Raw genomic sequence first — 24,799 nt, 5'->3', positions numbered from 1 at the left:
AATTGGTGACCTATATATGTGGAAACAATGCATTTGCAGAGAACACAGATGGTGATATGATATAGTAAAATGTTCTCAACATTGTCTACAAGCCTTCCAACTTGAAAATTGGGTAACACTGACAAGTGCATGGGGTTAAGTAGTCTTAAATCTATAAAAGAAAAAAGCACAGCCTCCATGTTTACGATTAAGTTATTTGTCCCAAGTAATCCTTATATTATTGACTTAAGCATCAAGCCTCCCTCTTAATTCACAGCAATCAGATCGCAGTGCAAAAGAAGCTGTAGTTTTAAAATGATGAGCAGAAGTAGGTCATATGTCAAATTGCATGTGAGGAAGCAAGGTTGCCTTAAAAGCATGACTGCACATGTAGGGGTCACCTAAAGCTCCCGAAGTGGGCTTGTGTGCCACAGAGATATGATAATAACAACCTTAACCCTCTCAGCTATTTCTCACTGGCAGGCATTAGCGTGGCTGACAAGAGTTCTTTATCACCGTGGTTGGGTGCAGCGCAGGCAGAATAAGCTTGGATGGCTTGCTATGTTATGGTGCATGTAGAGTGTGGGAGAATGATTTATGATTCACTAAGCTGCGAAGACCAAAGATCACATTTCACTATCGCAAGGGAAACCATTAAACCATGACCACAGACAGAGAGACAATCACACCAGCAGTATCTGGGAAAGGAAAGTGCAATTGTTAGCGCAAGTTCTCATAACATTTTTCTACCGTTACCGGTGGGACTTAACTTTTATTGATCAAAGAAAAGTATGTGGGTAATAGTTAAGGAGACCCAAGGAAGACAAATGCATGGGCACGTGTCATTTATGGAGAAATAACTTTTTTTTCTTTTAAAAGGTTTTATCAATAAATCTTTGACCTACTTTTGCAACTGGTTTCTCTCAAGCCCCAATTATACTTGCAGCCTGACTTTTAACCCTTAAGAAAACACATTTTGTGTTATATAACAGTGTATTAAAATGTGATTTTAATGATGAAAGGTCCATTCCCTGTGTGGTATTGTGGTCATTAGCTGACCTAAGGTTTGTTATTATAGTGCAAAGAATTCTCTGTCCCTTAGGAGACTATTTAGAAGCAGAGGGCAATCACTCACAGCAGCACAGTCTGGCTGTGCAGCTACTGTGCTCTGCAAAACATGAGAAACTTCCTCTTTCTCTGTGTATGTTTCAGAGGAAGGCATCAGTAAGTGGTTCCCTCTCCCTGAGCGGCAGGGGAAAGTAGACCCTCTCGAGTGCCTCTTGGCTTCCCCACCTCCCCCATGAGCCAATAACGCAGTCAGACAGACACACACGCACACACACACACGCACACACACACAGTGTGGTTTCTCCTCTGGTGGGGAACATAAACAGGGCTGTCTGTCTGCAAGTGGAGAGCTAGTTCTCATGACATCACCACCCAGCAGGAATGCACTGCTCTGCCACGTCAAAGCCCCTCACACACACAAACGCTCGCACACATACACACAAAAGTACATGTTAAGTGATTTATGCACGTCCACATTTTCACAGGGAAATGTACCACATACAAAACATACACCCAAATGGCATTTTGAGCCATTTTCTCTCCTCTGGTATTTTCTTGCTGTGCAATTGTTTTTCCTCTCTCACTGCTCAGACATCCTCTTCCTCTGCATCTCCTCCCTTATCTTTATCACTTTGTTTTGCTCATTTTATCCTTGTAATTCCTCATTCCTATATATCTCCATTGCTTGTGCATCCCGTAGTGTCAGACCACACACAGACCACAGAAAGACAGATGAAGCCTGCGAAACAAAGACCCACGAAGCATGACAGAGAAAAGTATAACACTTGAAGACGGAGACGAAAGCATCATCACCTTTGAGAAACGTTGTGTGTATTTGTATGTGTATGTGTGTATGTTTTGGGGGGTGAGGCGGGGGGGACATGGGAAATTACGCACTACTTCATTGTATTGGTGTTTGGAGGAAAAGCCCTATTGAAGCTCTCCCTCCTTCCTTTTCACCTCTCTTCCTCCCTCACTAACTCTCTCCTCCCTTTTCCATCCCTCCATCACTTCCGGCCTCATCTTTTCCTTCCTAGCCATTTCCCCTTTGCTATTTTCTCCTTCTTATTACCTCTTCTTCCTTCCCTCTCTTCATCTCAGCCTGTCTCTGGTGTGTTTTCTCACAATTTCTCACCCCTTTACTTTTTTATCCTCTCCGCTTCTCCCAGGCTTTTGGGGAAAGCAGGGGCAGGAAGCAGCTTGGCTCTCAGACAATGGAACACATCAAAATCAAAAAGCAGCACCAACCTCACCAACTTCTCACACACACACAAGCAGAGCAGGACAAACAGGACATTCCAGCTGCCGGCTGCACCGGATTCCTCGCCTTGGCTAATCTGAAACGGAGAATGAGACTGGGAGTGGAGCAGAGCAGGGAAGCAGGGTGAGAACTATGGGTGAGGGAGAGCAACACCTAACAGAGGCCATAAGAAGAAACCGATACAGATTGGGGGAGAGAAATTAAGAACCTTAGGGGTAAAGGAGAGTGTTATTTAAAAGAGCATCAGTTTAAAAAAAGATGAAAAAGCAACAGAGTAAGAAAATAGATCATGTGTCACGGTGTTATACACACACGTCTTCATGCAGCTCTAAAAAGGCATATTACGTTCATTGCTGCATGCATATCATGATATGAGTACCTGCCAATGGCCATCCTCTGTTTTATTTAAAAATGTTTCTGCAATGAAAGGTGAAAAGTTTGCTTTGTTTCCATGTCAGATCATTACAAAACTGCAAAGTATGCTTTCCTGTAACTAGGGTAAACAATTGTATATTCATTTCATGCACTTACAAAACAAAGTTATGTCACCAACATGGCCATAACACTATGGCATTCACTAACCACAGTGTGGGCAGTCCAATACCTGGCTTCTGATATCAAACCCATTTTTACCCACATGCTGATGAGGGGCGTGCATACGAATAAAAAGAGAGCAAAAACTGTAAATACCTTCTTCCATTAACTATACTCCACAATGCTATCATTTGTACTTGCGTAGAAAATAAGTACCGCATCCTGAGCTGGAAATAGCAAAAAGCTGGTTTCTTAACAGATTATTATCTCCAGAATGACTCCTCCATCTATAATTAAAACCCATCTCTAAGAAAACAACATATATGCACATTATCCGCGCCTCTAAGTGCTGAAAACCTAAGTGGGTTTTGAGCAACTATATATTCTCACACAAGCATGGAGACAGACAGACACACAGAGACAGATACATATCATGCATCCACCCGCACACGCAGGTGTCACTGCCTTGCTATGTTATCCTGGGGCCAACTTGACTGTGGGAAAACAGAGCAGGCCTGATTTCTTAAATGCTTGGTGAGTGATGGATCATCTTCTTTCTTATCTATTAGTTCGTATGTGTATCCGCTATTGTGTCTGCTCAGACAGCTGCAGATTTTTCTGTGGGATTTTCACACCACTTCCAAAAAATGGCCTGCCTTACAAGAGTTCACAGAGTTTAACGAGCGCGTGGTACGGTCATCTCTCACAGTTCAGACACAAATACATACACATACACTTCTCAGAGAAGAACTGAAGGATTTACCTCTTCAGGAAAATAATAAACATTTACATAACAGAGACATCAACTTATTTTGTTTCCTAACTATTGAGTGGTGTCCAAGTATCCTTATGCTGTCCAGGAAAATGCTATTATTAACTTAATAACTGTTAGCATTATTTTCAGTACTAGTTTTCTTGTAGTCTTGTTGCTAATTGTGTTAATGCTATTGTCGCAAATGGTATCTGGATAATGTCGGAAGAATCAGGTTTGGACACAATCACAAGTTGCTCCCTACAAAAACAGCTGTGTTCGCACTACTGGAAATGTGACGTGTTCCAAAACAAACACTCCAAGTATGTGAATCAAAACCCTTGCCTGATTTGACTCTCTGGGATCATAATAGAAGATGATCCTCTTTAAGATCATCTCTTCATGCACCTCCAGTTCACTTTTAATGCTGCCACAATCTTAAGAACGCTTCTTTAAATCCACTGCTGGTGCGTCTGCTATTTCCTGTACGTGTTATAGTTAGTATAGTCTTTCATTTTCTATTTCTACTTCTGTTTTAGAATTTATTTTATTTACTTTTTTAAAAAAATTTTTAGTAAGTTTCTGCAATGGGTTTGCTGATTTCAGTTTAGTCTTCCCTGTTTGAAAAAAGTTTAGTTTCAGTGTTAGTTTGAATTCATTTCTATCACATGGAGAGTGTTTGTCAGGAGCAAGATTTAAGAAGTTCAGAATAGATGCTACAATGCACACCCAGCACTTTCAGGAGGCAATTAACTCTCAGTAATGTAGACGGCTTCGTCTCACATCTAACACATTTACCAAAGCCTGGATAAGCTGCCTTGAAAAATTGGACCAAACTGTTAAAGACTACAACTAAATACATTTCTTCTACATTTTAAATTTACTTTAGATATGCTTTTGTAAATTCCCAATATAATTTCTGTTAATATTTTTATTTCTATCAGATCGTATGGTTTTATATAGCTAGTTTTAGTTTTGTTTTTGTTACCTGCAATAACAATGCTTAGGATCTACTTTAGGATCTACTTCTTTCAATTACTTCTTTATAAATTCCGGTCCTTTCCGATGAAAACCACAGAAATACAGTACAGCGCATGAATAATGACTCATTGTGTCAGCTTCTCATTTCCCTAACTAGGTCATATTCACAACAACAACATCATCTCAGTGACAGCTATATAATATCTGTGGTCACGTCTCCATAAACCGGAGCTTAGAAGCAACACAACAATCACAATAGCCTTTCCTTATTTGGCTACCCTACAGCAGCTCAGACAGAGATCTGGTATATCATTCTTATAATTCTTATAATTATATATATATGTACTCAAAACCTACTGTTTATATGTATGTGTCACAAAAAGCAGTCTGTGCTGTGTGTGAACAACACTTTTTCCCTGTGTGTTTACCTCTAGCACGTTCTCAAACTGTGTGTAACAGGAGATGCGAAGCCCTCGCCACACACAGTGGGAAATATTTGGGATGGTTTCCCTCGGAATGTCTTGGCGTGCCTATGGAATGCCCCCCTCCCAACAGTCTCCTCCTGCCCCTTCTCATTGTCGCTCCCTCTCATCTCTAGTCCCTCAAGGGGAGGGAGAGTGGGAAACAGCAGGACACACAAATACGACCCCTGTTTTGTCACCAGAGAGGAAGGCACATGCATAGAGATACAGACGAGGAGAGCCAAGTATGAGAAACCAGGGCAGGTTTGCAAAAAAAATATGAGAAGGCACTCAGGTTTGATAGTATGATACTGCTCATATCCATGGGCATCTAACAATTTCAGCTGCATGCAAGTTTGAAAAAGGGAATCTATTTCAATAAAAACTATCTTGTTTGCTACTGGATTTTAACACCTATCATGTTTACATCCTGGCAGAGATTAACCCAGTTTCACTTGTACTCACATGTGTGCGCGTGCACACACACACACACACAGCAAGTGAAGGTTAGCATTAAACGTGTCTCAACCTCTCACATTCCTCCTGCTTCTCAGCCTGCAGCTCTCTTTGTAGATCAAAGCAGAGACAACAAGTCTTCCTATTGCCGTGTAGTCCTCCCTTCTGTACCCCTCCTTTTCCTTCACTCTCTCTTCCTCTTGCTATTCCTCATTCAAGACACACTTATCTCGCTCAAACAACTTTGCTTTTTCTCACATTTCCTCAAATACCTTTCAGCTTCAGTGTGTAATTTTAGCCTCCCTCTCCCTCTCTCCACAACCATATTATTCGCTATTTCTCAACTGCTTTCACTGCAGTTCCCTTTTTTGTCTCTCATCTTTTTACCTAACCACCATCACCTCTGTTCTCACTTCTCTATCGCCTTCCCTCCCTCTCCTTTTCCTGTCCGTAACCCCCCTCTTATTTCTCCCACCCCTCCCTCTCACAGTGCAGCGGTTCCTGTTGCTCTTGTTTTCACTTCCCCAGTCGTCTGGTGCGTGGGAACCAGAGTTTCAGCTGCAACAGTGTCTACGCCTGAGTCTGAGTGTGAGCACATCTGTGACCAAGTCTATGTGTTCTCACTTGCTGTTTGTGCTTGAAGGTGCTGAGGTGACTGTGTGCACGCAGCAGTCATAATATGCGTTTGTTGGTTTGGGGTTTCAAATCTGCATTACCCAATATATATGTGAGTGTGTGCGTAGCTGGTTTCACATCTACCTCTGAGCTAGCCTCTGCTATCTGAATATATCTGTAATAGGCAAGTGTGGGCCATCTCATGGAACCATGAGGCCTAGCGGAAGTGTGTGGGTGTGTGTGTGTGTGTGTGTGTGTGTGTGTGTGTGTGTGTGTGTGTGTGTGTGTACGTGTGTGTGTGTTTGAATAGAAAGTATAGATAGGGCAGGAATTAGTGGTGGGAGTTGGATAGAGCTAAATAGGGAAACAGCAATGGAGCAACCACTAGCTTTACCATCAAAGGAATATCCTTGCTGGAGATACTAATTAAGGACTATAAACAGTTCATTTCTGTGATATCTGTTAACATTTTATAACAGTAAATATTTTTTTAAGAAACAAAACACTGAAACCGACCTGTATAACTTGCTTTACTGCAAATGTTATTTTAATTATTGCCATATTTTGATTTGATTTTCATAGATATTTAATATATTACTGTAATGTATATTTAAATCAGCATATTTATAACATAACCCTGCATCAGACAGGCAACTTGTCCAGGGTGTACCACACCTCTCATCCTTTGACAGCTGGGACAGGCTCTAGCCCCCCCAATGATTCTGAACAGGATAAGTAGAATAAAATGGATGGTTGGGTTTTGACAACACTAACAATCTGTACTAAAGCTGAAAATAATTTTATCTTTTTTGGAGCTCTGACAGTGCAATTAAAATCATTTCAATGTTAATGGTTTAAATGTGCTTGCTTGCCTTTGGAGAAACATATTCACCTCATATTAAGCACAGTAAGCTAAATAAATCAAACTTAAATTTCAGGTAGATTTGTTTAGAAATGTGATACAGAATGCAGATGAAAGTAAAAGGAAGTTCCATATTAACAAAAAAAAGGTCTCTATAAAGTGTTCATTTTATTTTACTTAATTATTTCTTTTGTATGAGGTTTCAGGGACTGATGCCATATCCCACAGAGCAGAGACGGATTCAAATCTCCCAACAGCAGATGAGTCTTTATATAAATACAAGGCAAATGAGTTGCCTTGTTTACACAAAGAATATGTTTTAATACTGCCTGAATAAGGAGCATAACTCTCAGTTTCTGAAGCCAGGTTTTTCAGTCACACGGAAGATAAACCACTTCCATATGAATCCCTCAAACACCATACATGACATTTTAAATACATGAGGTAGTATTTTTTCAATTGCGCAACTATGCAGAAAAGTAAAAACATGATGCCCTTCTCTATGTTGCATTCTCTCTTGGGGTCAAATTCCTATGCCTCTAAAATCTGTGAGGCCTATAGATACACAGAAACAAACATTAACCCTTCCCCTACAATTTACATATGCATGCCTACACGAGGCTGTGCTTAACCTGTTGTGTGTGTGTGTGTGTGTGTGTGTGTGTGTGTGTGTGTGATTTACTTCTCTTTCCTCATGACATTTAGCAGTAGTGTATGTGATTGAGGGAGGAACACATAGACAAAAAGGGAGAGAAACTAAGCCATCCATTGCTAATTTGATAGCTTTACAATCAGATAACAAAAGAGGTTAACTTTGCCTGGGTGGGCTGTTGTGGAGCCCCAGGGTGAAACTCTCTGTTGCTCTCTGCCATACACACACACACACACACACACCCCTACAATATTTTACAATTTAAACAAAGGTCAACAAAACTTTAATACAAACAACTGACTGAAATGTATCATTAATCTTCAATATCATTTAATCAAATAATGAAAAGGAATATAGTCGACCGCCGGTATTTGCAGCGGAGTGTGACAATAACCGCAAATACTTGAGACCCCCTTTATAACTGCCTATTTTAATAGTTCAAACATCAAATACACCTGAAACTGTCATCCCAAAACACTTAAAAATCATTTCAAAGTCAAATTAGATTAAAAACGAGAGACAAAGACACACGAAGTACACAAATACGCAGTGAAACACTTGAACAGCAAATGTCTACGCGGTGAACTGGCAGCGTAGACATCTGCAAATAATTTTGATCTATGGAAAAATCTGTGAATACTGAACCGTGAATGGGGGGGGGGTTCGACTGTATTATACTTGAGCAATATTACTTTTGATGATAATAATAATAATAATAATTCTGAAAACATTTTATTAAGATAACATTGGTCAGTCTGTTTTTAAAACACATTCTAAAAGTGGCAGCAGGAGAGATGGAAGTGGTTGAAAGAGCTTTTCACTGAATGAACTAATGAAAAAAGCTCTGTGCCAGAGATGTAACTAGTTATGTGGGAAAATGTAATAATTTAAATATGCTATTCAGCATTTATATGGCATGTATTGGAGTGACTTCTTTGAAGTTGTGTAGGAAGTGTGTACTAAAGTAAAGGATGTAGATGGATGACTATTTACCCAAAAAAAGCAGCAATTGACCATTGGCTATGTGTGATCCTCATCATATCATCAGAACAGGAGGTAGCATCAAGGTGGTCAAAAAAAAAAAAAAAGGAATGCAGCTGGTGGTGTCTTGACAAATTCGCCACCCCTCACCCCCTCCTAGAAGAACGCTAGAACACCCAAGTTTTAAACTCTACTGATTCCACTCCCAGTCACAAACACACACAGCCGGCATGGCACATAGCCCCTCAAAAACAGCCACCCACAGAGATATCTGTAGGTCAGGTACTATAAATCAGACTGTTATTGATGCAGTGTAACTGTTTTAACATATTTTCCACAAGCATGATAAAATATGGATCTGAATAATAAACATGAGCTGCTACTTTAGTATTACTTATGGATACACACAGGCTTGTTAGGAGGCAGATAATTATTCAGCTTTATTCCTTCTTCAGTTAAATTCCTTTATTTTCTATTTTCCATGTTTTTAAATCAAGTCTTCATCTTAAAGCTACACAGCATTATGGTAAATTTTCTTAGTGAACCACTGCATGTTTGACTCTCCTTTTCCATATCCATTAGTTTTTGCATCTTTTATACATCTTCCCCCATCACCCAACAGTGGCACTGGTCAAGGCTGTGGTGGCAGCAAGCTAAACAATGAAACGCAGACATCCCACTTCCTCACAACATCTTCCAGCCCCTGCTGAGGAATTCCCAGACCAGATGGGATATGCAATCCCATTCGGAGTCTTCTGGGTCTGCCCCAGGGTCTTCCCCCATTTGGACATGCTGAGAATACCTCCACAAAGAGGGAGTCTGGCTCAGGAGGGATAATAATTAGATACTCTGGATGCTCTAAAATGGCTACTTTGAACATAAAGGTAACGTGGATCGACTTCACCCTCCTCCTCCTTTCACTAAAGATGACTTTAGATTTACTGCTGAATACATTTGTTTAGCCTCCCTGCTACTACTACAACACCCACATACACCCTACACCAATCAGCTTGTTAATATCTTACATCATAAAATCACTCATGAACAAAACCACAAAATACAGTGTAAGGCATCTCCCTGTTGACTCCTCTGTGTGTGTGTGTGTGCGTGTGTGCGTGCACGTTGGGGTGGGGTGAGAGGTGAGCCAAACCCTGTGATTTTATGCACGGCTTAACCACAAGTGCAAGTCTCTTTTCCATCTCCAACATAAGGAACATAAGAATGCTCAACATCTTCCCATGCTGTCAGCACTTTATTTCCTGGTAGTCTTGCCAGTAAAGAGTTCAGAAATGCTTCCACTTTCTTTCTGTGTTAAACATACCACCTTTACCACAAGCATTTTTCCTTTGAATTCGACTACTTTACTCAAGCAGAAGCTTTTAAAAAAAATTACAAAATTCTTCCATTCATGATACTTCTCACTAAAATAATAACTATAGTTCTTGTGTTTCTCTTGATTAAAGTTGTGTATGAGCCAAATGTAAGTAGTAAGCAAGATAAATTAATATTTTGGACTAACTGTTGAATTACACAGATGTTATCTGTATCCAACTCTGCATCAAGTCATGTATTATTTTCTTCATTTGTCTGTTGTGAACTTTTCGTCCCTGCAGACAACTTCACTCTAACTATCCACAAAAGATCATGAAAATCACGTACAAGTGTGTAGCACACCGCATAAACAAATATTTTCATACACAGAAATACCTGACAGCGGCTGAATATATCACTGGGAGTGGGCTGGATGTTAAAGTGTTTGAGAACTCGAACCGCCTGGTCTCTGGCCTTTTCTGAGCAGGCTAGGGAGAGACAGCGACCCTCCGCCACCTGGGAACGCAACTGTACGGGAAGATACAGACAAACTATGTGTACCAGGAAACAAGTCAGACACACAAATGCATGAAAACAAGCGCACAGTGCATCAGCATTCCCTAGATTTTAGATTTGTTTTTGAGTTCATGTGTACTTACAGTTTGGAATGGTTGTCCACATGTAAGAATGACACGGCCTTCAGCCTGCGCTAACTGAGACACAACAAATTCACACAAGAACAAAAGAGTACAATAAATGTATGCGGTAATGACACTCATGCTTGAAATGTACTTTGGTACACAAAATTCTGAAAACATTATGGTATGTTTTTCTATGGTAATATAGGTTCTGAAGATGCTATGGTACAGTAATTTTTGGCCTAGTAGAAGCAAGTCTAGGTGTAGGAACAGGTCTGCTCTAATTTGTGCAGATATTTATGATTTGAACTGACCAGGAAAATGTTATGAATCGCTAAAAGCAATCAGTTCTTTCTAATACCATTTGCATAAAAACTACAGGAGGAAAGACTTGTGGATACCTAATCATGCCATTTCTGGGCTTCAGCAGTGAAGTAGCTGTGGCGTGAGTCAAGCTCATATTTTTAGGATCATTAAGGCTGACATCAATACCATTAATAACATCACAATATAGCAGCGTAAGTATGTGCAACATCCTTTGGAATGAGGTCATTCATTCAATTTATTTTTGATATGAATAAATGGGGTATGGAAAAAGTGAAAATTAAATGGTAACGGCACTGATTACCAAATATCTGATATTGTGACATCCCAAGGGCTTTTTCTGTGGAAAATGTGAATATTTAGAAAAACTAGCAGGACTAACCTTAGCTGCAACCCTGTGATCATCAGTGTTCTCCAATATGACCACGTCAACTCCTAAACAACGCAGGTATCTTCCGAGTCCCTGCAGCATGTTGTCACACACCACCCGCAACTGCTGAGGGGGTAGCGGTGGGGAATCTTCTGAAGGCTTCTCACCATGCAAGACGCCTTTCTCTGGATCTGAACGAGAGGGGCTGACCCTTTGAGCCCCCTGACATTCCTAAATGGACAGAGACAATAATGTGATACTTAACCGATCCCCATAGGGGGATTTTCTTTTCACTTGCACCACAGTTCAGGGAGGCTATAGCACTGGGTGAGCTTTAAATCTGCACCCCTGGAGCTGCTAGGAACTGCTGAAGTGTCTTTGTCAATGACTTATTGTCCCTCCTTACAGGCTGAAGGCTCAAAAGTTGGGTTTTTAGTAAGAGGTTTTAGCATTTACATGTAACATGAAAATTTATCACAGAAGAATGAATAGGTAAATTAGCAGATTCTGCTTTACATGTAAATAGGTTGGTCGCTGTCTATGAAGCGGAACCAACACCTACAGTAATCCTGCTGGTGACTCCAATCATGTTTCTGCATGAAATTCTGCATTATTAAAAAGGCAAAAAAAAAAAACCCTAACTGAATACATACTCTTTGCTTCAAATATTAAAATGCCACTGATGCAAAGACCCTCTATAAGGAAACTGTTTACTAGGTCCCTTGTTTGGTTTTGGTCTCAACAACACTGATAATTGTTAATTGCATTCACAGTAGAATTCCAACATGTGCAGGTTGAGTATAAGGTTATGAAACCTACCAAAAACAAATAAAAGTAAAATATGAATAAAGCAGGTCAAGTATATTAATGAACTTTTGTGAAATAGTGGGAAAAATATTTAAAACTGAACTCTTGAAATAAATATAAAGATAAAACAGCTTTTAAATGTCTCTACCTCTTAGACCAGCAAGCACAGTTACTACATGTTTCATCAAGTCAACTCATGAGGGAAAAAAAATCTATATAAAAAAATCTATATAAGGAAATATAAAATCTATATAAGGAATCTATATAAGGAAAAAAATCTATATAAGTATAGATTTTAAAGTATATGTATTCTTAACGTAAGATAAGAAGTTTGACTCGAAAATTGCTTATCTTATCACTCATGGCAGTGACTTTTATTTCTCTACTTTTTGTTCTCCCCCCTGTCTGAAATGAGTTCAGCGTCTTTGGTTTTTACACACAGGTGTAAAGGTTTGACTATTACACACACACACACACACACACATTGGTCTGGATGCTGCAGAGTTACTGCAACAGCCAGTTCTGCTCCTGTTAATAATGTCTAATAACGATGTCAATAAATCAAACAGCTGAATATTCATATTTTATTAGCTATACCAACTCACACACGCAGACACAGACACACCTTTCTACCTACCTATCTAGATATAGATATAAAGATGTATTAAAAAAAAAGAAGAAAAGGCAACTGATCCCTGACCTCTTTCTCAAGGGTCTGTTTTGTTTGCTTGTCCTTTTTCTCCTTCAGCTTCTTGTCTCTGCTCTTCTCTGATTGGCTTGAAGATATGCTGCGCAGGTCATCAGGCAGCCCAAAAGATGCTGGGTTGCGGGAGAGGACAGAGTACACTTCCAGCAAACAGTAGGCATCTGCCACTAGAAGACGTTAAGAAGCAAAAGAAAGAGAGGGGAAAAAGGGGGGATTTATTGGTTTGCAGTTCATCAGGGGATAACAAAATAATCTCTGATATTCTATAGAGAAGAGAGCAGCGACCATCTGTCTCTCTGTCATTGTCTGTCTGTGCGTGCACAATACCTTACCTGCATATCTAATTTGGCTGATGCGTAGAGGCCGCTTCTCCCAGTTGGACATCTGCTCTGTCTTGTCCAGGGGCCTTCCCAGGACCTGTTGTACCAACAGACTGAGGCCCTTTTCTGCACAGTCCTCTCCCACCAGTACCTCTTTAGGGCCATTTTGAGTCCGGCTGAGTGCACTATGTTGAATCTACATTACAAATTACAGACATAAAATAGCATCTGTATTTATTTTAAACAGTGCAGGACTTCGTTTAGAAACTGCGTTATATTAAGTTATGGAAATGAAAAGAAAGATTACTTTTTTATGTATACTTAGAAGATCAAGCATCCCCTCCATTTTCAGTGGGTCCTCTTGTAACTGGGGCCAGGTGGCCAACAGACACTTAAGATCACCAGCCATACCATATCCTGAATTGCAATAAAAGGAGAAATGTAGGAGACCAAAGTATGTAAAAAGAAAAAAGAAAAAGGCGAATGACTTGGATATAACACTGAATACATGCTAACCTAGTTTAAGGACACTTTGTTGGGAGAACAAGCTCCTGATGAAACAAATTGTTTCTGGGTGCTCACAGAATCTCCTAGCACAGAGGTCTATTAGGAAAACCTGATCAGAAACTGCAAGTTGTATCAGGGCCACTTGCTGAGTTGAGATACAGCCAAATGTTGGCTGCCACTCCATGTCAACTCCGACTACAACGCCTTTCTAAGAAAGGACAGATAGCAGAACACAGGAGAGAAAGTTGAATAATACATGATTGCAAATACAGACTTTTCCCAACATTAGGTGCTGTTTAATCCTCTGTACCTTGAGCAGAATGCTTTGACATCTCTCGAGAGCTTCTGGTGTGTCCACAAAGTGCACCTTGTCTTTGGTAAGTGGCACTTGGTAGAACTTCTTACAGTGAGACTGAGCTAGCTCCCACTCCTCAGTTTCTGCAGTATCACTCAGAGATATCTGTCTGAGCAGAGGTGAGAAATGTGTATTTTTTATGAATGTGCAAATAAAAGACTGTGTGCTCTATAATGGCAAACTGATAACCAAATAGGAGGGAAAAAAGTGACTAAAACAATGCATTAGGTGTTATGAATGAGTCGAGTGTATCAGCGAAATATGTAAATAGTGAAAAAGAACCAAGTGAGCACAAAAGCTTTGTTTATAAGACTGCATTGAGAAGCTGTTGCAAAAGCAGGATGAAATCAGTAAGTAATATGTGAGAAACAGGATGTGGAGAAGAAAAATTAGACTCCACAGTTCCCTTTATATAAAAAATACAGTTTGTACATACCACAATTTGCGTAACAGAAGATGTTTATACATGTTCTGGCCAACTTACTGTAGAGCACGTGGTAGACTCTGCTGGGTTTCCCATACTCCACAGGGAAGTCGATATCTGGGGATGCTGTATCTCAGTGACCACTGGGAGGCTTTCCGAAGACAAGAGTACTTCACCAACATCTCCACCAAGTGGATCTGCAGCTCAAGGTCATCTGCCACTACATACTATACATACACAACAATAAACTTACTGCATACAAGACATGGCGCCATACAAATTTAGGCTTCATCAAGTCACATATAAACACATACAAACCCACTTGTACATGGTCAATCCAGTTCTCTTCTGTCATGCCTTTCTATGAAGAAAAAAAGATACAAAATGCTATTTTTAATTATTCTTCATTACAATTTTTAATCTACAATGTGAGGAGAATTTGGCAGCTAAACAATAGGGTACCGCTAAACTGAAAATTCGATAATAATAATATCCGATCATATTGTCTACTAGTCCTCAGTCTACATTTTCATCCTCTGCAAGCAGTGTCAGTTAAAGTGACGGTAAGACTTAATTATCTTCTCTAACTTATCAAGACAAATCATTTCTTCTCTTAAGCACACAGACGTGGGTTTCAAAAGCTTTTAGTAAACTTTATATTTCCCCTTTTGTGCATTTATGTCACACAATTAGATTTGACACTCTCTTACCACATTCTGCTTTTTTGTTTAAATTGCACTTTGAACTGCTACTTCACAAAAAATAATACATACAGTCAAGTGGAAAAATAAGTTCTATTGACTAATCTTAGTATACCTATTGATTCTAAAGCTTGCAGAACAAACTTTAGCAGCATTAACTTGAAGTAGTTATTTTCTGTATGACTTTATCACTCTCTCACACCATTGTGGAGGAATGTGGCCCACTCTTCCTTACAACATTGCTTTAGTTCATTGAGTTTTGCAGGCAGTTGTTTATGCACAGTTCTCTTAATGTCCCGCCGCAGCATTTCAAGCAGACTGAGGTTTGGACTTTGACTGGGCCATTGCAGCACATTGAATCTCTTCTTTTTCAGCCATGTTGTTGTATATTTGCTGCTGTGATTGGGATCATTGACCTGTTGCATGAAGTAATTTCAGCCCAGCTTTAGCTGTCAGACAGATGGCCTCACATCTGACTCTAGAACACTTTGTTATACCGAGGAGTTCATGGCTGACTCAGTAACTGCAAGGCACCGAAGTCCTGTGGCTGCAAAACAAATCTCTCCACTACTGTGCTTGACAGTTGGTATGAGGTGTTTGTGCGTTGCTTAGTTTTCAAGCATCTCCACTTTGGTTCCATTTGTCCAAGTACATTGTCCCAGAAGACTTGCTGTCACGTTCTTTTTAGAGGGAGGAAGCTTTTCTCTTGGCAACCCTTCCAAACAAGCCACAGTTGTTCAGTTTTCTAACTGTACCCTACTTCAGTTCTTCACATGCTAACTGAAGCTATAGTCCTGGGATTTCTCTGAGCATTGCACAGTCTGACCTTGGAGTGAAATTTGCTGGGACATGGACTGCTGGGAAGATTATGGCACTGTGTTAATGCATAGCTGAACGCTCCGGACCAGCAAACTGTCAAATCAATCAACTGTATTTGATTAGCAGAACCTGGCTGCTACATCACCTTTTAAGTTCCTATAAAAGTAGTAAGAGTGGACTGCATAGAATTTCGTGAAAACATTTACTCTCACATAGCTGTATATCACTACGTAAAAACTAAAGCACAGCTCACTGAACTGTAAGTTAGCAGGGAAACTCACGAGCTTGTTAAACACACTGATCGCATTTATGCCCCTCCTAATGAGTTTAGAGTTTATTTAATGTTTTGTAAAGCGTCCTCGAGTTTCTTGAAAGGTGCTGTACAAATCTAAGTTATTTGTTTGTTTTTTACTGGCAAAAAACAAACAGATGTCAGAAATAATTTTTTGTTGGAAAACAAACAAAAATTATATCTGTCTTCCATTTTCATTGGTTTACTTTACTCTGAACAGTTTAGCTAAAGAACTAAAGGTGAATGCTGATGACAGCACGTAATAAAAAATAATGACGTTGAAATAAAACTGAACGTCTGCTCCATCACTTACCTCCACAAACCTCTTGTACATGAGGAAACGCAGAGAGTCTAGTCTCCTCTTGTGCAGTGCATTGGGACACAGTCCTGCACCAAAAAGACAAGGTCACTACAATTTCTGCCCGAGACATCCACCTGCAATATGCATGAACAAAACATGCACCCAATCATCCACCTTTATCAATCTTGAATTTCTCCATGAGTCGCAGGACGTGTTTGGTGAGCATTTTCGGTTGAATCTGTTCCATCCGTTGTTTGGTCAGATTAAGGCGAGGGAACTGACTGTGGAAACATGCGTACCCACACAGTTACACAACTTTTTTCTTTTTCTTTTAAGGCTCTGCATGTCGACACCTGTATCAAGTTCACATACATGTACCATACCTGTTTAGCTCTTCCACACAGAAGCTGGGGTGACACCAAGAGTCTAGAAGTTTAACCAATCGTTCCTCTAGATGACTGTAGCCTGAGACAAAGGACACGGCCACCGACATCTTATCCTGCACGATTAGTGGTACACACATCTGCAGAATAACATTGGAGATGAAAATTTAGGAAGTTGGATAGAGATTTAATAGTGAGTTTATATAGAAGACATTTGATGGTTAATTAATAAATAAATACAAGGACAACAAAGACTGGATATCTCACCTCCTCCATATTTAACTCTTCCTGTAAGTTCAGCTTAATACCGAGCGTTGCTGCCTGTGGGGGTTATAAATTTCACTTTCTATGATTTTATTTTGTCTTAAACATTTCTGCAATAACAACAATAATATCATGAAATCATGCACCCACCTCTTTGTAGAAGCTGAGAGCATGCAACCAAGTAATGTGCAATCGGAGTATGGCTGGATCCAGTGAATTGAGTTGGTAGATGTTTATGAGACTGTCTACAAAGTTTGGCTGGGTATCTGTTAGCAAGTTGAGAGCACGCCGTTGGAGTGCCACTGCTTGCTGTTCCGACACTGAACTCAGATTGACCTGTATGAAGAACACAAACCCCCCAATCCAAAACAGAAATCAAAAACACCCTTTTAAAACACTAAAGAATACTACACTACTACAGAGGAGTTAATGAGAAGGTTCGTTAGTCTGCACTAATAAAATAAATTGCTCAGGTATTCATTTTCAAATATCTCAATGATGGCACAACTATAAAGTCAGCAAGCCTTTGTGTACAGTTCAAAATCACAAAAGGATGAAAACGTCAGACTGCTAACCACAACAGCAGGTTTGTAACTGCTTGCCTATCTACCTGAGGATGTTCCTTAATCCATGTCTGGAATTCCATGAGTATGTGATGGCCAAGGGTGTGGCTCCGACCTTTCTGTTTGCCCGGACAACTCTCCAGGATTGTTAGTAAGGCCTCCAGAGGCTCAGACAGCTTTGAAAATCCCTGGAGGGCTGCCAAATGTAGCTGTGGGTGGACAGAAGAGAAGGGAGTGGTAAAACTATAATAGAGGAGAAGGTTGAATGAATGTATAAAACATTAAAGTGTGATGGTAGATTATTTTGAATCTAAACCTCGTGGACAACTCTGAGCACTTGCTTACTCTGTTTTATTATTATGACTTTAAAGTGGATTTTTCAAAAATGTTTCTGTGAGGCCAAAGTGTTACACTCAAGTTAGAGTTAGAAAATGCCGTAACTCCTTCAGCATATATGAGTCTTTTGAGACATTTTGTGTAAAAAGTAATAAAAAAAAACAATCTCTAACTTCCTACACGAGAAAATAATATATGAGTGACAAATCCAGACTCTGTTTTAATTTGCAAACCAGATGTTAAGCACTCAATATCCTACTCACACAGATCTCAAGTTCATTCAGAGCAACACAAATTCCTTCCTACTGACAGGCAGTCTGGTTTCCTCATTAACACACACACACACACACAGGTGAGCTCACACACACACACACACACACACACACACACACAGGTGAGCTCACACACACACACACACACACACACACACACACAGGTGAGCTTCATTTAAGGATTCAGGGTTTTCTCTCACTTGTTCCTTCCTGTGCAAGTGCTTCATACAGACACACAAAAGCTCCAATCCTGCTACCTTTGTAAACACACACACTCAGTGTTGCATATATGGACCTGACACACGCTGTGAAAGTGACTCTTACCATCTGCAGATCTTTCCGGTTCCACAGATCGAAGAGTTGGTCTCTCAGCATGGCAGGGTCAAGACCTGGGGGCATATTGCACACACAGGCACAGAGACAATGACACACACACACACAGTGGGATTTCACTTTGACCTTTGACATGTTAAGGAATCAGAGGTGGAGTTATACTTATTTTAAACTAAAACTATTTCAATGGCTGTCTTTTTGGGGTATTATAAGAGCTCTTTTTGTGAAAACTGACCTGTTCAAAGATGCAAATCCTCTGAAAAAAAACCCAAAAGCCACAAGTTGGCGCTATACGTTTTGCACAGATTTAAAGCAATTTATACTGTTGACCCCCTCCCCAATTCTTGTAAACAAAAGGTTAAATTTGTTTGCCCAATCTTTTGAATTCTTATTTTCTGTCTCACATAATTCTTAACTTGGCAGTAACATGATCCACTAGAAAATACTGTTACAAGAGGCATAGCAGAGCAGCCATAACGTCAAACATTATTTCTTTAACAGGCACAGCAGAGCAGCCATAACATCGGATTAACAGCTGAGGCTGGTTGGACAGTAGAGGAACCGAGCATTAGCTCTGCATTCCAGCTGAATGTGCAGCCAAAATACTCCAGAGAAGACTCTCGAAGCACATTTTAGGAATGCCATGGTGGGTACGAGAGCTTGGAAACAAGAGAAGCTGTGAGCATGCGTGTGTGTTTTACAATTTGTGTCTGCCTGTGCGTGTGTTCCACGGAGCATTCCCAAAAACTCCAGCTTCTTTCTCTGTCACTCATGCTGTGTGGCCTCCACCGTATCTGCCCCCACCGCCGCAACCCTTCTTCCTTCCCAGGGCTACTTTTCCTGTTCTCCTCTCCCTCCCTGCACCAGCCTCTCTTGATTTTGTCTCGGATTTCCCCAGGAAAAGGCTATGCGCTGGTCATGGTGTAAAAAATACAGCCTTCCTGATGCATAGCCTGGGAAAGCAGACCAAAAGACCTCTCCCTCCTCTCTCTGAGCTGGCCTCTTTCTTTGCTGCACCTCTCCTGGTGTGACACTTTTTGCCTATTATGTTCCCCGTTAAAGATGAATTTTACATTCATCTTCCTGCAGCGGCCCTTTTAGTAGACCTTGTTTTTGTTTTCTCCCCTCAATCAATCAACATTTCCTTTCAATTCTCCAGCTTCTCTTAATAAACTCACGCTAAATTAGTGAATTTGCAATTCACTAAATTGCAGCAATACTTGTATAATAATATTGCCTAATTTTATCTCACTTTTATGTTGACTCTATTTGGATTTCTTATTCATGAAAATGCTAGTTGCACTACATCAGTGTATTGCCATGTTTTGATCCACAAAGAGCAACCTTTACATTTGTTTTAGATCATTTCCTAAAACCTATCAGTGTTTTTAATTTAATTCTACTTGACATTAAATTATATTCAGCTACTTGACAAAACTGCTTTTTTATTACCCACGGTGGCTTTGTATGAAATGGATTATGACATGCATAAAAAACAGCATCACAAAAGTCCACTTAACGGTTCTCAACATTTGAAAGGCCGCCGAGTTTCCTTTTCTGTTATGCACCCTGCCCGCGCTCATTCATCCTGCTGCCGAACATGCATAGGGTACGTGCACAGAGACTCACACAAACACCACAACCCACTTCAGTCTCACTGTTTGTATGAGAAGGGGAGAGAGGAGAGGAATGTTGAGCATGTAGCTTCTTTACACTCTTGGCTAGTGGATGAATGACAGAGCTAGAGGCTCCCCATTCATTATAACATAATAACCCTATCACCACATACAAATACAGAGACACATGCAGAGAACATGCACTCATTCACCCCTTAGAAGGTGACTCTTTTCCTTTCTTTTTTGTGAACGTGAGAAAATCAGAAATTTGGAGGAGAAATTATGCACTTTATCCGAGTGCATCTTTAGAATTTATGTTTATAGGCAGATAAAACTATATCAGTGAAAATTAGACGGTTTTAAATCCACAGACAAGTCTGACTGCATGTTGCCAAGCAGCTGCCAAAATAAAGGAAACACAAAGATCAAGTGTCTAAAAGGGGCATTTGGTGTCATTACAGCCACCAGAACAGTTTCAGTGCGACTTGGCAGTGGTTGCGCAAGTGGCTCAACTTCACTGGAAGGATGCCACAACATTCTTCGACAAGTACTTCTCTTCTTTTGAATTTTGTTGGAGGTGCTGGAAAAGGCTTTCAACAGGTGCTATTACAGAATGGTGAAATGGAGGAGTATACAAGGACTTGAAGAATTTGATGCTTATTAAACCCGTGTTTACACGTTAACTGCCTCTTCGTAATTGACCCACTACAAGCTGATTCCACCAAATATAGAGTGACACATGCCTAAAGGGGTAGACAAGTATAACAAGTACAAGACCTTTACTAAAAAACAACAAAGGGCTTAATTCTGGAACTTAAAGAAGGAATTGGAAAAAATACAAGATGAGATGGAACGGGGTAAGAACTAATAAGCATTTGTGTCCTCCTACTTTGTTTCAAACAAAAAATGTTCAACATTTAGTTTTTTCCATGTGAATATGATTGTTTTCACTTATTTTGTGTTTATTTGGGTTTTTTTTTTGTGTATTTACACTTTTAACTTACACGTTTGAAATAAAGATTTGATTAATTGATCGATAAGTAATTGTTGCGGAAGTCTGAAAAAGCTGTCGCTGACTTTTAGATTAAATCAACAAATGGTCTAAGACTCTCCTTGAAATATGTTCTCCAGAGGTGATAATGTTCAGAAGAAAATATACTTGAACATATAGGATTGATGATAAAAAGCCAATCTGACTATAAGATCACAGATTTTCACTGGCTCAGACTGGGTCTAGCTATGCACCTAAACACAATCAGTCCACGTCCACCAGGGGTGTCCAAGTCCTTTTAATTCGTGGGCCACATGAAGCCCAAACTGAAAGTAGTTACTGATGACCTACAAAAAACACCCACAAATAGTTTCCTTTACTTAAGCATAAAGACATTTAACTCATATTGATGACACACCCTGAGATAACATAAGAAAAATAAGATATATTTCAACACTGTTATAAAGAAATGCATTTGCAGTAAATCAAAGAAACTCATCCGTACAGTTCACTTGGCTTATTGTTTAAGAAACAAAAGTAATTTTCTGTCCAGTGAGAAAGATCTAAGTTCATTCATAGAAAATTTACTGTTTTCAATTCAGGAATGTAATCCTACAAAACTCTGTACGTTTCAGTTATTTAATGGAAAACAATAACTTACTTTGGTGTTTTACACAAGGACATGGGTGATGTTTTTTTAGTAAGGCAGCTGTGAAAATCTTAAAATGTTGCCCTCCTTTGAAATTTTCACATTTTCCAATTTGGTCAAATTTGACCCTTTTGGGGGTCTCCCCAATATGAGAAAATGTTTTAAAACATATAGAGGGCTGGGTGACATTTCAATTACTTAGATCACCGAGACTGTGCCTACTGGGTGACAGAGGCGAGGTGCCACAGTTAGACAAAGCAGGCTTCAGAGTGTTAAACACTGGGCTTGTGACGTGTGTTCGTCTTATTTTAACACTTTGGAAAGCGCCTCGGACTCCAACCCTGAACATGTGGAAGGAGAAAATGACTGAAAATGCCGCATGCGAGAAAATGCTGGGAAGATTGAGCAGCAAACAGAGACTCTAAGAGAACAAATTTTTTTTATTATTTATAATTTTTTTCCTCACTCAGTGGGGTTTTTGTTGTTTTGTGTTCTTATGTTATGTTAGCTTAAATGTTCAAAATAATAAAAACTTTAATTACAAAAAAAATTTGAACCTTTTGGTGGACTGGTTCTGGCCTTTGGTCCGTATGTATTAAACACCAGGGTTGTCGCAAAAACACAATAACTCTGCGTAAGCTTTTTTGATAGAAGCTTTCCTGTTATTTGTGACCATCAGATTTTTGAAAAAAAGTTATGCTTGAGTAAATGAAACTCAATTAACAAACATGTTTGAAAAAATAAATTTATTGCAAAGCTGGTGATGTCTTGTTTTTTTTAAAGAGCCTTCCTCTCTTCCAAATGTACATGTCACTGATGTTAATCAGCTGTGTGTTAGTCTTCATAGCCACCACCAAATCTACAGTTTACCTAAATGGGCTTTTTTGTTTGGAAGAAACCTTAATAGGAGGTCTCTGTGTGAGAAAACTATGGTACAAACCCAAGGCCTCTGGAGTAGTATGGCTCATTTCTGTCTGCAGGATGAGGTGCCGCTATCACTCTGTAAGTGTAGAAAGAAGGAACAACAAAACAGATTGTTCAAATATCTCACTGTCACAATAAACAGATATTTTTTGGATAATATGTGTAAACACGGCCATCTTTAGGCAAAGTTTTAATACTATAACACTGTGTGCTTTTTTTGGTTTTTTGTTGAACCATTTATTAATTTGCCCTATGAATCCTGTCTACAGAAGTTTCCAAAGACCCAATGTTAAATTCAGTCTTTAGGCACTTTACTGGCAGCTTATTGCAAAATTACATAATTTGTTCACTTTTTTGTTTTTTAGCTGAATCTATGAAAAATTCCCTAGCCAGAGAAAATCGGCATCTCTCAACATGGTGTGCAGTGTGTCCCTAAAAAAAGTCACATCCTGAAGAAATATGAAAAAAATAAATAAAAAAATCTAGCAAAGACTTGACACAGGACCTGAGAGATGCATCTGATCCTTCAGTTGTTCCATTAAGTAATATAAGAAATGCCTCACTGGAAGAGTGGCTGTCAAGAGGCAATTCTTAAGTGAGGGAAACAAGGAAGAAAGGCTGAATTACTCCAGTTCACACAAGAACTGGACTGAATATCAGTGGTAATAGATCTTATAGAGTGATGAATCCACATTTGAAATTATTCGTTCAAATAGTTGTCAGTTTGTACAGATGCGGTGAGAACAGAGTACAACAGTGAGTGTCTACAGGAGAAGTGTCCAACTCCAGGCCTCGAGGGCCGGTGTCCTGCAGATTTTAGATGTGTCCTTGATCCAACACGGCTGATTTAAATGGCTAAATGACCTCCTCAACATGTCTTGCAGTTCTCCAGAGGCCTGGTAATGAACTAATCATTTGATTCAGGTGTGTTGACCCAGGGTGAGATCTAAAACATGCAGGACACTGGCCCTCGAGGCCTGGAGTTGGAGACCCCTGGTCTACAGCCTTCTGTAAAACACAGTGGCAAATCCGTCACGGTTTGGGGCTGCACTTCAGCCAGTGGCGTTTTAATGCTTGGAAAGAAAAGCACACAGTGGAAGACTATCAGTTATGGACTGGCCTCCCCAAAGCTCAACATGACTGAAGCAGTGCAAGATCATCTGGACTGAGAAGAAGAGCTCTGAATGTCCTTCAAAAAGCCTAGAGAACTATTCCTGAGGCTTGCCTAAGAAAGTTCAGGCTATGTTGAACAACAAAGGTTGTCAGACCAAATATGGACTTTCAAGCTTGTTAAGAATTATACAAACTCTTATTTTTTCCCCCCTTTTTTACTGTACATTCCCCCCTTTCTCCTAGGAAAACCATTAAGATATTACTAGTGGTGAAAGAACTGCAGTACTGTACAGTACTAGTACTGCATTTGTATCCATTTGTCCTCAAAATAAAAAAATAAATCAAAATTTAATAAATACAACAGTACAACAAGGGAAACCTGTGGGAATTGCAGCCTGGGAAAGGGCAAGATGCCATTTGGCAGTGAGTGTGAGTTTAATACTGAGGATGTTTTTTGTGGGCCTGAAAACCGGTTGTTTCTCCAATGTAAATATCTGCAGGCTCTAGAAGGGGCCTTTGGCACTGACACAGTCAGGGGCAGCAGCATCTATTTTAGACTACAGAGTATGAGAAAAGAGATACGGCACCTGCAGTGGAGTCTTTTTTTTTTTTTTTTTTAATTATCTTCTATCCCCACCTCGTGGTGACAGAAAGACCTCCAACTTCCTCTACACTTTCTCTTTAAAAAACAGGATCTCGTGTGGCCCAGTCAAAAAGCACACCCTCTGTAAGTATCTGTGTGAATGCTATTGTTAACCTCTAATAGGTTTATTGTCTAAAAAGGTCAAAAATCAAACGTGAAGAAACTCAGTGTAAGCTAGCTAGCTACATAATCTCAAAGCCAGGCTGTCACGCTGCTCTTCACCACACAGATAACCT

The 24,799-nt window shown here is 39.8% G+C and overlaps 1 protein-coding gene and 1 long non-coding RNA gene across 3 annotated transcripts in view; both read right to left on the bottom strand.

Moving 5' to 3' along the window:
* LOC120714343 overlaps positions 1-24,799 on the bottom strand; it is an 873,031-nt gene that overhangs the window by 709,833 nt on the left and 138,399 nt on the right. The gene's annotated exons all lie outside the window — the stretch shown is intronic.
* The window catches only part of exd3 (exonuclease 3'-5' domain containing 3), a 45,578-nt gene that overhangs the window by 20,373 nt on the left and 406 nt on the right, over positions 1-24,799 (bottom strand). For both annotated transcript variants that reach the window (XM_040000464.1, XM_040000465.1), the window contains exons 2-19: positions 22,824-22,883; positions 18,619-18,683; positions 17,734-17,895; positions 17,274-17,459; positions 17,127-17,180; positions 16,860-16,999; positions 16,651-16,757; positions 16,489-16,562; positions 14,686-14,724; positions 14,424-14,590; positions 13,895-14,048; positions 13,594-13,792; positions 13,385-13,494; positions 13,090-13,273; positions 12,752-12,924; positions 11,257-11,475; positions 10,572-10,625; positions 10,309-10,440 (exon numbers count right to left, since the gene is read on the bottom strand). In XM_040000464.1, the coding sequence (XP_039856398.1) occupies positions 10,309-10,440; positions 10,572-10,625; positions 11,257-11,475; positions 12,752-12,924; positions 13,090-13,273; positions 13,385-13,494; positions 13,594-13,792; positions 13,895-14,048; positions 14,424-14,590; positions 14,686-14,724; positions 16,489-16,562; positions 16,651-16,757; positions 16,860-16,999; positions 17,127-17,180; positions 17,274-17,459; positions 17,734-17,895; positions 18,619-18,683; positions 22,824-22,851 (2,247 nt within the window). In that variant the 5' untranslated portion in view covers positions 22,852-22,883. The remainder of the gene's footprint in view (positions 1-10,308; positions 10,441-10,571; positions 10,626-11,256; positions 11,476-12,751; positions 12,925-13,089; positions 13,274-13,384; positions 13,495-13,593; positions 13,793-13,894; positions 14,049-14,423; positions 14,591-14,685; positions 14,725-16,488; positions 16,563-16,650; positions 16,758-16,859; positions 17,000-17,126; positions 17,181-17,273; positions 17,460-17,733; positions 17,896-18,618; positions 18,684-22,823; positions 22,884-24,799) is intronic.

Source organism: Simochromis diagramma, unplaced genomic scaffold (assembly GCF_900408965.1).
Source record: "Simochromis diagramma unplaced genomic scaffold, fSimDia1.1 OVJJ01000596.1, whole genome shotgun sequence".
Taxonomy (NCBI): Eukaryota; Metazoa; Chordata; class Actinopteri; order Cichliformes; family Cichlidae; genus Simochromis; species Simochromis diagramma.
The sequence above is the reverse complement of the archived record's forward strand: the minus strand, read 5'-3'. Positions and strand labels throughout refer to the sequence as shown.